The 14,644-nt window shown below is 46.1% G+C and overlaps 1 protein-coding gene across 1 annotated transcript; it reads left to right on the top strand.

Moving 5' to 3' along the window:
• Positions 1 to 1,876: 1,876 nt before the first annotated feature.
• On the top strand, positions 1,877 to 4,956 carry LOC139057913 (uncharacterized). The gene is made up of 2 exons (XM_070536708.1): positions 1,877 to 2,029; positions 2,269 to 4,956. The coding sequence occupies exons 1-2, from the start codon at positions 1,877 to 1,879 to the stop codon at positions 4,915 to 4,917; spliced, it is 2,802 nt and encodes a 933-aa protein (XP_070392809.1). The 3' UTR covers positions 4,918 to 4,956.
• The last annotated feature ends 9,688 nt before the right edge of the window (positions 4,957 to 14,644 follow it).

The raw sequence follows: 14,644 nt of genomic DNA, 5'->3' as shown, positions 1-14,644 counted from the left end.
CGACCAAAACAACACTGTCAGGAGAAGTGAGCGAAAAGTAAATATTTTAGTGAATACTTCTCAAATCAGAGCACCTACCGGCCTCCTCCGTAAGCTCCGGCAAAACCGGATATCGCGTCACGCTTGCCCACCTCGAGGCCCATTTTGAGCGATCGTCCACACTGAGCGCGCGAAGGGGCGAGTTGACGTTTGCAGCGACGCGCTTTCTTTGTTCGACCGTCCTATTCGCACCACTTCCTCGTGTGAGCTGTCCAAAAACCTCGTATTTCATCTCGTGATTTTGTGGATTGATGTGTGGACCAGCCGTGTCAACGCCGCAGAATGCCGAGGGTGTGCTGCGCGCAAGGGTGCCAGATAGTATTGTCGGGCGAGACACGCCGTGCCACTCTTTTGCGAAAGATGAGAAGCTGCGCAGAACCGTAATTTGCTGTTTGTACGACGTTCTGAGCCAGATGTTTGGCCAATTCTGCCAGAATGGATCGAAATCCGCATCGTCTAAAACAATGGTTGACGAAAAAAAAAAAAAATCGCCGACATGTGATTGGTGGCGCCATCTCGTTTGCACAAGGGAAGGAGTGCTCGGCTACGATGAAACAACGGGAGCGGTCGCGTTAGCTAGCGCAAATGTGCTGAGGTCATGTTACCTGCTCACATGGGTGCCTGCTCACCACTTCGGTTCCTTGCTGGTGGCAACACTGTAGGCTGTGCTTAAATATCGTCCTGCGAATATGCTTCTTGGTAATGCAATTTTTCAGAACAGCTGCTGTCTTTATTTGAACCGTAGGCGACCGCATACGCAGCGCGCAGTGCCGAACGGTGGCGGCTGTGCGTTTAGCGATCCTAGCAGGCGCTGCGGCAATCGAACACGGTACTCGGCAGGTCGCCGCCGCGGAGGAATGGGGAGGGAGGGGGGGGGGGGGGTGTAAGGGGTGCACGCAGTGGATAACGCAGATCTGCGTTTCGGCTTGGCCGAGCGGAAGCTCTAGCTACCGCCGCGGAGAGGTGGCACTGGAGGATTAGCGAAGTGGAGAGCAAGATTCGCGCGCGAGATTGCGCCAGGAGCGCGCGCAGCTAGAGGTCTATTCGATTCAGCCAAGTTTCTCAGCACCTATTCACGGTGCACTTTACCTAGAAACCTCGATTCAACCGAGGTGCAGCAGTTCACCCTGCACCCCCCTGCTCGATTGAACGGGGTGCAAGGCAAGGTGCCGCCGCGGTGCAGTGCACCCTTGAACCTTGCAGCGAGTGGGTGCAGCCAACACCCTCTAGACTAGCTAAGGCCTCTCCATATCCTCCTCTCTTTTGTGGCTACGTCATCACACTACGACGGACCAGCTCTCGGCGCTTTCGAGGGGCGGCCGTCTTGCCACCACTTTCGCCAACCGGTCTCCGTCTTCTTCGTGCAACAACGCATGCGCGGAGAAGTACCAGCCGAAGTATCGAATTTAAGAAAACATTTTGATGCTTTCATTACTGCTTTGCTGCAAAAATAAAAATGCTATTTTGTAAAAATTTATACTTTTTGTTGAACCGCTTATTTTGGAAGGTAATATTGTTTTATGTACATGGTTTTGTTATACATTTACGTATTTGTACAGAGTGCTCGACTGGAAAATGCGTTCGCACTGCGGTAAACATCAGTGCTCCTTCATTTCGTTACACTCTAACATAAGAGTTGCACAAATTCGCGTAATTCACTCTAATTTCGTGAATGTTGTTGCACGTGTTCGCAGTTCTGCGTTTCTTTTTTTTGTGCGGCGTGTGTCACGAAACTCAACGCTGTTTCAGAGTTAGCACCAGTACGGTAACGTCGTCGGTAACGACGAGGAAGTACTTCAGTGCCGGGAGGTGTGTGTCCAGTGTGCAGGCTGTGATAATGCCCGGGCATTGTTGCGTACCGCGGTGCCGCGGGAACTATGACGGTGGTGAGCGTGTGCGTGTCTTCACCTTCCCTTTGGACCCAGCAAGAAGAGCTCAGTGGATTAGAGCTATCCACCGTGCGAACTTCACTCCAGGAAAGCGGTCGGTGGTAAGGAAACATTCCTTTAACTGTCGTTGTTACGCCTCCCTTAGTTGTATTGAAAACGCTGCAGGCAGCATGTTGCGAGATGAATCCGTAGTGCTGCCTCTTTCGGACCGAGTACATTTGTGTTGCTGACATTCAGTTCGCACGAAATTTATAGAAATTTCTCGCACTGTCATGCACCTGTATGATCTTTAAACTTCAGGTTCTAAAGCTTTTACTGTCTTTGTTTTTTCTTATCCCAGGTCTGCGAGCGCCACTTTAAACCGTCCGACATGGTAAATAGAACAAGCTACACGGATACCAAGACCGGCAAAGTGATTGAAGTGACACTGAAGCTCGTACGGCTACGACCTGATGCTGTCCCAAGCATACTTCCCGACTGCCCGGCATATCTTTCTGCCCCAAATGCAACCACGTCTCGAGAGGCCCCTGATGAAAAGAGGATGCGCCGAGAGGCAGCTGCGTTACAAGATGCCATCAACTTGTCTACTGAAACACACCAGGCGGAAGAGGTCAGAAACAAAATTGACAACTTTCAGGCGCTGTTGAAATGCATACCATCTATCAAGGTCTCCAAATTCTGGACGGTTGTTTCCCAGCATGACTTCATTCTCTTCCTCAATCTGACTGTCGATGGTGCCCCAGCAATCCAAAAGTCCGTTAAAGTCACCGAGGACCTCTCTCTAAAGCTGTATTTTCATGATGTCGAGGTCACCAAACTTGATGGCGTGGAGATCATTCCAAAAACTGTGAATGATATTCGGTGCTTGACAGGTCTGTTGGATGCTGTTGAGAGCTGTGATAAGGTTCCTGCCTTCCGCAAACCTGAAGACAAGACAGGTGGCATATTGAAGCTCGTGCTATCTCTTCTTGAAGACACAACAAACCAAGAAATGCAAGACGAAGAGCGGCAAGATGCTATGACATTTTTAAAGGAACAAGTCTTTCTCCTTTTAAGCAAGTCACCCCGCTACTCTTCAGAGCTGTTGGTGTTTTCCAGCCTTCTATTTACCATCTCTCCTCATGCTTATAGGTACTTGCGTAACTACGGAGGTCTCACATTGCCACATGAGTCCACGATCAGGCGTGTATGCAATGCATATGTTGTAAATCCAGCAGCTGAACAGCAGGATGCTTCTTTCCTGCTTTATGCGAAGAAGCTTGTGAGTGCAATGAAGGACCATGAGAAGTCGGTGGTTCTCATGATGGATGAGATCCATCTACAGGCGTATTTTGATTATAAGGGTGGCACGATTGTCGGCACTGCCAGCAACACTTCAAATGCTGCAAAGACAGCTCATGTCTTTATGATCCAAAGCCTCCTGTCATCACAGAAAAGTGTTGTTCACATTTTGCCAGTAGAACAAATCAATGCCCAACAGCTGAACACTGTGCTCCGCAGCATCATAAATGAGCTTGAAAAAACTGGGCTTCGCATCATTGCAGTCATCACAGATAACAACTCTATCAATCGCAAAACAATGTCTCTCTTTGGATTGTCATCAAAAGTCAGCAGCTCCTATCCTCACCCATCAGATCCCACTCGTCCTCTTTTTTTCGTTATTGACCCTGTTCACTTGTTGAAATGTATTCGGAACAATTGGATCAACCAAAAGAACCATGGAACCTGCATGTTTTTTCCTTCACTTATGAATTTGAACTCCAACCCCAAAATTATCACTGCTTCGTTCAAGACCCTTCGTGATCTTCATCTGAAAGAAGAAGACCACCTTATCAAGGCTGCTCCAACACTGTCAGTAAAGGCCCTCAATCCATCTAATATGGAAAGGCAAAATGTGAAGCTTGCACTGAAAGTGTTCAGCCTATCAACCATAGCTGCTCTAGAAACATGCGGTCAACGGTATGCGCTGCAGCATGCAGCTGGAACAGCGGAGTTCTTAAAGGTTGTCGAAACCTGGTGGAGGATTGTTAATGTGAAGTCGCCCAGCAAAGGACGCCGGCTTCGTGATGACCTGCAGACTCCCATTGCAGGAAAGCTGTGTCCACAAGTTGAATTCCTTCAAACCATCATGCAGTGGCTTGACCACTGGGAGAGCTTGAAATTTGACAATGGAATTCTCACTCGGGAGACCCACAGTGCCTTGCGTCTCACTACTGAAGCCTTGGTCAAGATAATAAACTATTGCCTTGAAGACCTTGGATTTGACTACGTACTTCTGGGGAAGTTCCAGACAGACTGCTTGGAGGAAAGATTTGGGAAGTATAGGCAGCTTTCCGGGTCGCAGTACCATGTGTCCATCAGACAAGTGTTCGAATCCGAACGCAAGCTTCGCCTACAAAGAGCCCTGGCGCTTCCAGACTTGGATTCAGGGGCACCTGCTGTCAGCATTGATGAGGCGATTCTACAGAGGTTCAACATTGAAGTAAATGACAAGGACTTCGAAATGAAGGCACAAAATCTTCCAGCTATAACGTACGTGGCTGGATACTGTGCCCATGCTGCGCTTAAAAAACTTGCATGCACTGCTTACCGAGCAAATTTGGTAGAAGATGAAGACATCATAATTGAGAATGCAGATATTATAGCAAGCATGAATCGGGGAGGGCTCAAGTTCCCCCAACCTCCAGTTGTGAATGCTGTAATGACTGCTGAAATCGTCCTGGACAAGCTGCGAAGTGAAAAGTATGCTGTGCGATTCCATTCTCTAGCGAACCAAAGGCAAGCCCTTTTCACACTGGCTACCAACCTGATAAAAGACAGTGACAGTTTCGACAAATGTGAAAGTGGTCATAGTCCTCACATTGTTATGCATCACATTCTTAGCGCTGCAACAAACATTCTGCTGAAAAACTATTGCAAAAATAGGAACGACAGTCTTGTGCAAGCAAAAGTTGCTCAAAAACGGAAGCTTAACACTTTCAAATCTTGACTGTTCTGACTCCTTGTGTGCAACACCTCTGAAAGTTTTCTGAATACTTGTACTCTGTAATAAACATATCCTTTGTATGTAACACAGCTTGCTTCAATATTATCAAATCGAAAGGCATCTGCTCACTTCAGATGCCACCCATGAAGCTGTAAGCTGTTCTGAGAGCCATAACTTATGGCAATGTTTTTTTGTCTGTGTGTGGAGAGGGTGACTGTTTGTCTGGAAGAAAAAGGTTACAAATAGTAGTCAGATTCCTGGCAAACAGCCGGCGCTAGGTGATATACCACATGGTTCAATTTTTGCCCGAAAATAATTTCAACGTCCGCGTCATGCAACGAGCTATTAATAAAAATAAAGATATATGTGAAGGCACAGCGGGATATCAATGCCCCCCCCCCCCGAAAAAAAAAAGAAAGCGCGGACTTTCAGGCAATCTTAGGCGATAGTAAAAGATACTGAATAGCCAACATATATTCATAATCCGGAAACCGCTTTCAGTTTTTAAACCTATTCACCGTGGACTGTGTACCGGAAATGACATCATAGATATACGCCAGCATTAAATCACGGGGACAAAATCTTCAAAGGACGATTTCACGTCGCGCTGCAGTTACACAAGAACGAACGCGCAGCAGCATCCCTTCATGAACACGAACTCCGGCGCCCGTCGTAGTGTGATGACGTCACGGAGGAGCAGAGAGGCCTTGCCTAGTCTAGAGGGTGTTGGTGCAGCCCGGCACCTTCTGCACCTTTTCGTTTGTGTTTCGTTTTTCTTAATCGAACAAACCTTAGAGCAGCGCGCTCGCAAAACGTCAAGGGACAAAGGCGACGCGAAGCGCAGGAACGGCGCGTAAGAGCTGCGCCCTGAAACCTTATTCCTTCCTCTATGTTTAGATCACTGATAAACTTCTCGGTGAAAGTACGGAGAAACCAGACCATGCGCCCCCACTGCGCAACGTGAGGAAAACAAAACTGCGCAGCCGGTCAGCTCGCCCCGCGGCTGCTGACGGTAGGTGTGACGTCAGATCCGCCGGCTCGTTGTCGGGAGCGCTTTGCGAGTGACGTGGTGGCCGCTCATAGAGCGTCAAAAATGAAACCATCCGCTCAAAAGTAACCCGAATAATGACTATATACTATAGGAATCGTGTCTTAGGAATGTAATTGTGGGGCTTTCCCTATATTCTTGGATTTTTATTCTGTATCCCTCTAAGTAAATGGTTTTATTGCACACATGAATGCTATTTTTACACAGTATGCTATCCCGCTTTGAAAAAGAAATGTCCAGCTCTGGTATAAATGTGATCTGGACAGTTACGAGCTTTAGTGAGCTAGAAACGACTGAGTGTCTTTTTATACAGTTTTGACTTTGCCGCGCTGTCATGCACCTTAACAAAGCCTAAACAGTGAGTACTCAAAGAAGCCGGCGAAACAAGCGAAGGGCCTCGAGCGGCCAGTCGCGTGGCAATTTTGCCTGTACTCGCGGGCTTTTTTTCACGCTCGGAAAAACTTTTATGTCGCACGTATTGAGCAATAGAAACCTCTATCGGGAGTTTTTTCATGTACCTCTACAATTTTTGCATTAACACTTCTAATCTAATTACAATATTTGAGAAGTCGAATAATTAATTAAAATTAATATGCAATAAGGCGGAATGCAAAATATACTCTATCTCCAAGCGGTGCGCAATTACGTTGCATTGTTTCTGTCCAACTACGTGGCATTAGCACATATTTAAATCTTGGTGCATGGTAATTGCAACACCCGGTGCATATATATATATATATATATATATATATATATATATATATATATATATATATATATATATATATATATATATATATATATATATAAATGTGTGTGTGTTTACATCCTAAGAATTAGGTATCAGCGCCTGGAGTTTAGCCTAAGGAATTTAGGTTCTTTATTATATTGTAGAACAGAGGCTTAGCTCCTATAAATGCGCCACCCTATCCTGTGAATCACTTCTGTTCCGATTGATTCGCGCGGTTCTTTGCTTTTATTTCCGCCCATAATGCTGCGCTTCGCAGAACAGTGGCTAACATGCGCACTTGCCGCATTGCGAAAAAGACCAATGGATCGGTCCTGTGGTGTCGAGTGTTCTGTCGTTCTGATCTGTGCCGCAATCACGTAAATGCATTCTCGTGGACCATGAGTGACCCGCGTTCGTCGCGACAACATTCGCTGCATCCTTGAGCGCCCAGCGCCACGTGTTGCGCATTTATGGTTCCGCGTAGTGGTGGCTCAAAGAGCAACGCAGACAGTTGCGCAGGGGTAACTCCGCCCAAGGCTCTGCGAGCTCTCTCTCGTAATGTCTATGTCCATGGACGGCAATGCCTGCAGATGAAACGAGCAGCGGCTGTGTGATGCCTAGTGCTTTAGGACGTCGTTCCCTCTTGCGGATTTTTATAGCGTCGAGCTCCTCCTCTTCTCTACGCCGGTACTCTGAATGATCTTTATTCGGGATTTTTCTTGAGCGCATGTAACCAAGATGGTGCTTTTGCCTACATCTTGGATAGCTCTTCAGTTTGGATACGTCTAAACTTTTGAGGATAACTTTCACATTTGCGCAATAAGTTGAGCCACTCGGACAATGGTGATTTCTCTGCAGCGAAAATACTTGGTCTACGTTTTTGTCCCGGCAAACAGATATGTGTATTGACTGCGTCATGACCGCTTTTTTAAGAAAAGCCTAATTATTTATATTTCTATGTATAACATCTTGTGGGCGCTACTGACGTTTGGTGTCTGTTTTTAGCAGTACTAGAGCAATCCAACATTGACGTGTGTTCGTGTACTGGCGTGTTATTGCACAATGGACTATAACTCCTGTTAAATAACGCGGATGCGTGTGCGCTACTTCTTCTGGGCATGTTTATTCGTAGACATGTTCATACTTACGTTTATTTCTGTAATCTCAGCATGTTTCTTTGTGTGTGACATGCGTTGGCGTGCTATGTGGGGAAAGGCTTATAACCTCAATTTATTTACTGTGTCTTGTGATAGTACAATGTCAAAGAACGGGCTAGTGCGTTGTGCATGGGTATGATTGAAATTGTAACAGCGCGACTTTTTGACGAGATTGTAAACCGACTAGAAGTGTTTTCTTGTCCTTTTCTGCTCTTTCGTCCATGTCTCCGTCGAAAACTGCGCTGCTACATATTAATCTTGGCATAACCGACCCCAATGCAGCCTACCTTCCCTTTCTTCAACAATTATTAAAAACAAATAATAGAGCCAGTGTGCGAATGCGTACCGGTGGGGGCCTGGGCATTACTTAATGCATGTCGGGAGTCTACAGCAATATATGCTTTATTATGCGTTCATCTAATCTGGATATGAATAAACACGCCACTGAACAAAATTGCACAAATAAAGAATTCTGTTAAAAAAACTGAGTCGCTCGATGCCAAGGCATCGAGCAATGCATGTGTAATTTTTGGGAAGTAAAGTTTCGTGAAGAAGTGCAAACCTGTTAGTGGATGTATAGTTCACTTAAGTTTGACGTGTAAGATACTGAGTAGAAATTGAAGAACGAATCTCTCATTTCCACAGCGCATCCTAATTATCACTTTCCGAAGCAAGACAATGCCATTCTTTACAGTTTGACTCTGAATGTTGTAATTCCTAATTTGAAGACAGGCTGAAGGAAGTTTATGTTTTCGAAATAATGGTCATTTCTGTCCCGGTGACGAAGCTTGTGTGCACACAGACGCATTGGTAAGACTTGTCAGATTCCCAGGGCTGCACACAGCGACAAGCAGTCTAGGCGAAGACCTAGAACTATGGCATGGTGACTCTAGGATAATCGGGCCCGTAATAAAATGTAAGTTATGAAGTCCAAGGACGTGGGAATAAAGAGGTGTTTCGGAGAAACGCAGGTTCCTGTTGCGTTTTATTACTGTGCAGAAAAATAGTAACAAAATAAACAATCAACTGTGATTGTTTCCATGCAATCACGTGCTTTAGGCAAAATTATTACAGCTTATCATTGGCGTTCCTTTAGTGGCGGTATATATTTATGCGACGCATAATTTCCCCCACTTTGCGTAATATTTTTGTTGCTATACACTATGAAGTATTTCCAAGCGGCTTTTGAACATCAAGCTTGGCATGTATGACTTGAGATTAGGCTTGTCGTGCAAAGCGTGTCATTAGGCCTTCTTGCATATTAAGAATAACGTGTACCTTGCCACCAAAGCGAACATTATGAAAAGTGCAACGAAACGAACTTGTATTCTTAGTGCCTCTAGTCTTCTTACATGAAGCTACTTCTATTATGAATTAAGCCTCTGGGCCCTCTAGCATTATCATCCCTTTATGACATATGTCACATACTCTTCGGGCACAACCTATAGAACAATCGACAGCCCTCACGTGAAGCAACTCGATGTTCAAGACCCACATCGAGATTTCCAACTTGTGAAGGTGCCGTTTCCGTGGTCATAAAACAGTCTCGTAAATAATGGAGAATATTGTAACATATTATGAGAACCGTGACAAGTTTACAGTGTAGTCACTGCACCGCATCGTGCCTGTTGTGGTCGTTTCATCTGAAAAACATATAAGTCAAGTCGCTTTACGCTCCTCATGAGCAGCCCCATATCAGAATTTCACCACCACGCTATTGGGAACTTCCATATCATCAGACGTCAGCGACTGCCGGGACAATACGGCATCATAAGCAACAAAAGAACCGATGAAGCAGTGCGTTTTGCACATGAAGAAGTCTAGCTTGGGCCTGTGACATTGTCAGGGCCTGTTCCATTTTCCAGGCTCGATGCACCGTGGCAACTTGGCTTACTTGCGCGTCGCAGTATTTTAGAGCATTATAATTGACCGGAATGCTCCAACGCATGAATACATTCTTTTGACCGCTTATTGCTGCTTCGACTAGCACCTGGTCTATCTCTATGCGAAGCAAATTTATTGTGCCTATGGTGGACGGGCGTCGCCTTTACAAACGCATGCTCGTTTTCGTGTAGGCACGATGGACAGCGCGTCGTGCAGCGCTTGTGATTGGGACCAGATAATCCAACATGTCCTATTACTCTGTCTCTCTTTCGACAATGAAAGGCACACATTGCGTGCCACTTTAAGCCTACTGGACGAAAGAGAGATTACGGAACAAAAAAACACTGGGTGATGGACCTCGACTATCGTCTGCACTGTAGGCCAGCACTCCAGCACTTTCTTAAGTCAACTGAACTCCCCCACCGATCTGATTGCGTAGTAAATGCTTTCATGTGTGTGCGCGCGCATCAGTTGTTATATTCCTTCAACCTTTGCTTTTTCTTTTTTCTTTTCTGCCCGCTTCCCCTTTTACAAGTGCAGGGTAGCAAACCAAGCGCAACCGTGTTAATCTGTCTTCTTTTTGTGTCACCCCCCCACCCCCACCCCTCTGTCTGTCATTCTCAAGACTGCATGAAACATAGTCGCGATCTTCCCACCTCGCGAACTCTATTTCTACTCGAAGTATTCGCGGTAGACATTTGCCTCTGTGTAGCGATATTAGGAAACATTTAAAAAAAAGAACCTGCGTGTTATTAGTCCATGCTCCAACATACGTAACATTTTACTCATGGTATAGCTTTTCAGGGAATTATTCCAGAGTGCGCTGTTTTCACACGACATAGCATCTTTTCAGTTTTTATTTCTCGCCCTTCGAAATTTCCTAAAATTTAGTATCCCATGCAGGAGCAGATCCGCAGACATTGCGAATGTCATTCGGATGATGGAGCCAGTTTGAGGAACTACAAAAGAGGTTCCAGTGGTTGGCTAGGGAATAGGCCCAATCGGTGTCCGGCTAATTGCTCCACTCGCCATCCACTCCACTGCTTTTTGTTCTTAAACACTGCTTATGTAGTGAAAGAGTGCCCTTGCCCGTTGACAGAGCTCAAAGCGAAGTTTTTATATTACCAGGGGCTTCGTTTTTCAGTTTTGCTACTTGCGCATGTTCAGGCATTCCTAGATAACTCTGCTCTTATCGACTGCAAGCTTAACAGGAGCGTCAGGCTGCTATTCGAAGTAAGGGCTTTGAGTGAATAGAAGCCATTGAACTCTTCTTTAATGACGTGTTCGTTAATCTAAATGTCGCCAAAACGTAGCATTAGTTATAAATTCAATAAGACTGTTTGTTTCAGTTACGACACTCATGATATTAAACAGCGCGGATGAGAGCGCAGTTGCATGCGGCATGGTGCATTACATCAGGCGTGAATGGCAGCTACAGGGGCGGAATGCTCTAAGCGAAGTTACGAACGAATTTTGTTGCAAGAAAAATCTTACGGGAAAAGCATATTCATGAAACAAAAGCAGTTCGTAAGATTAGCAAGGTTGCGGTTCCCGCCGCTTCAAACACGAGCGCTGTATAGTCGATAAAAATCGTGTATATAATGGTAACACACGTGCGGACTTCAGCACTTGCGTCAATAGTAAGCGTAATAACCCTGTCACACGGGCGAACTTAAGTGCACTTTGAGCGAGCGCACTTCGCCGCTAGTGTGATTCGCAGGCTGCCTCGCAGGAACGCTTAGTGACCCTCACTGCAGAGCGCACTCTTCGGCAATTGCAGTCGGCGAACACACTTCGCCGCGGCGACGTTTGTAGCTTCCTTAGCAATGAGTAAAAAGTGAGTTAATTATTATTGAAAGCAGAGTGAGGAGTAATTTTTAATAGCACATTTTGTGAAATTGCTAAGGTTACAAGGTAATAAAATGTACCACAGTTAAAAAAAACAAAAAAAAATATTTTCCCTCTCTGGCTGTTTACGGCCACGCCATCTGCAGGTAAAGGCCGCGCAGTTCTTTGGCGGAGTGCGTCCTTTGGAGTGTTACTGGTCCCATCTTGCTGTCTCGGCTTGGCTCGTTATGATTAAACTTGTCGTCGATGTTGCAATTAATTACTTTACTTCCACTTAAGGCGATTGTAGATACTGTTCCTATCAATAACCGACTTTTTTCGTGCCCGCACTTTTGAGTCATCAAATATATGCTTTGCCTTGTGACTCCAGATCGCCATCGCTGCCAATTTGAAAGAACACTATCACGCCGCCAAGATGACACTCAGCGCGCTGAAGTGCACTTGCTCTTACCCTACCACCAATGCCGTTTCACGCGCACTGGTGGTAGGGTAAAAATCCCTTGTGCTCAGAATTTATTCGAAGTGCCCCACTATTGCATGACTTATGATCAAATCGTGTTTTGGCACGTAAACCCCCATAATCCAATATTGTAATGTCAGCGTTAAGTCGCAGCGGCGTAGTCTGTGCGCACGGTTTTCGTTATCCTTCAGCTTACGGTTTGAGCTAACGTATGCGTAGGACGGACGACAATTCTGCCTGTTATACGGAGTGGGACGTTAATGCGATGATATTGTGCCCTCAACACTGCGTCCAGAGGTTCCGCACGCCCTACATGATGCTCCTATCGCTGGGCACCTTGGATGCTCCCATACCCTATCGAGGATGCAAGAGAAGTATTACTGGCCACGCCTGATCCCCAACGTTGCCTACTACGTCAGCACATGCCGAGACTGCCAGCGACGAGACAACAAAAACTAAAGACAGCGACCGACGGCGAGGTGGTTGCTCTCCGTCGAAATTGACGTTGAAGATACCCTGGTGGTAAGAATTAATCCGGCCCGACTACTGCGTGCCTCATAATCAGATGGGGGTTTTGGCACGTAAAACTCCAAATTTGTTTAATAGACCGGTGTTAAGCGTTAAGCGGTGTTAAGCAGAGAGTAAATGGGAGTAGCCCATATTCTGGTTTATGTTAAGAAGAACAAGCGTAGCTGAGCAAGCCCCGCTACGCGGAAGGCAGATAACCGGTGGACCATTAGATTTATGGAATGGGTGCCAAGAGAAGGGAACTGCTGTGGAGGACGGCAGAAAATTAGGTGAATGGGGGATGAAATTAGGAAATTTGCAGACACAATTTAGAACAAGCTAGCGAACGTCAAGCGTTATTGGAGATCGCTGGGGGAGGCCTCCGTCCTGCACTGGACAGGATAATAGGCTGATGACGTTGATTGTTGATGACTGATGACGCAAGTTTATAGGATGCAAAGGCCCATTGAATTAGCTACTGGCCATTAACGAGAGCGAGAGCGTAACCATCACGACAATTCGTGCTGAGGCAGGAGCCACGGGTGCCGCCATATGCGGCAACGATATTTCTTAGCGTGCGTGACCACTACGAATGCTAAGCTCACCAAATGACGTACGTTTACATAGCACCCGCAAACCACGGAAAGCCAATAACGTACGGAGCATGCGCAGTTAGAACAACGCAATTTCTTTAGGCACGTAATGCGGTTACGTTTGGTTGCAAAGTCTGTTGGAAAAATTTATATTCGCACGTGCAGTTCAGTGTGTGTTCTTATGAATGTTGTATATATATGAAAAAGTTAACGCTGATCATTATTGCGATGTCGACAGATTAGCCTTAACTTTCAAGAGGCACTACTTGGACTATGATACTCAGGGTAGTTAGGGGGCTCCAGGCCTTGACATCACCAACTTATGATTTGTAACCGGTCTCCTAAATTGTAATGTACGCGCATTTGTATATTTCGCCTCCCTTGGAATGAGGCCACCTGAACTTTCAAGACGAACGGTGCGAGGGATCACCATATTTAGTTGTTGTTGTTGTTGTTGTTGTTTTGTTTGCATGTTTCTTTAGCTGACGATAAGCCAAGTAGAAGCGATGAACACTGATACGACGTCAAAGTGTGATATGCAGTGAAACTTGCGCATGCGGATGTAACGTAGCGAAGTTTTCTGACATAAATTTGACGGTGTCGGTAGCCATGGCTTGTACCTGCATTTGTATTTTATGGCTGCTTTCACAGCTCCCCGCCCCTTAGACAGTGATCCTATCGGAAAGTAGAGCATGTTTCGTCGTCGGTAAGCGCTCGACAGCATTGTCGCCCAGCAACTTAGGGTACACCTTCTGCCGAGAGAGCAGATACTGAGCCTATGCGCGCAATGATATGGTGGTGGCGGTGGTGTTGATGTTGCTACAGTCCGGGTTTAGCTGGGCAGACCTGGTCCGCAATTGGCCCACATCAGGGTCTCTTTCTCCTCCAAGTATGTCACCATGTGTCTATCAATCCTGTTTGTCGTAGAAATATGAGAAGAATGAGTGACACTACTACCATTCTTACGGTGGCGCAGCGAACAGGTGAGTGCGGTTGCGCTTGTGAGCGCTGTAGCAGACACAACTGCAAAAGGAAGCTGTCGAAGGAGGGTGCGCAGTGATTTGAGCGATAATGTAGCCTCAACTAAAGATGCATGATGCGCGATCACACTGTCAGTTGACAGAGCTTCTCTCTTTCTCTGTTGTTTATTCCGACCTTTCCTTCCTTCTCGCTCTCACATGAAGCCGTAATTTAAGTGCGCTGCCACTCCGGCTGCACAATTATCTTAGGGTAAGACTTCTTGGCTGAGTAATTGTGTACAAAAGGCGCACCTTAGGGAATTCCGCCCCGTATCTTCTCTAGTGAACGCGAGGAGAAATAAATGAATGCGCGGGACAGATATGGCTAAAAACCTTCGAAATCCAGCGCACGCTCATTAGGAAGCCTCGTTTGGAGCACTTGTAGTGAAAGGGGAAGTTTTCCACTCAATGAAACACGTCACCTTCCTTCGATGTGGTCTAGGTGTTTACCATGTGGATACATTGTTTTCGCAAGTGAAAGCAA

The sequence above is a fragment of the Dermacentor albipictus genome, chromosome 3 (assembly GCF_038994185.2).
Source record: "Dermacentor albipictus isolate Rhodes 1998 colony chromosome 3, USDA_Dalb.pri_finalv2, whole genome shotgun sequence".
Taxonomy (NCBI): Eukaryota; Metazoa; Arthropoda; class Arachnida; order Ixodida; family Ixodidae; genus Dermacentor; species Dermacentor albipictus.
This window is presented reverse-complemented; position numbering and strand designations above follow the sequence as displayed.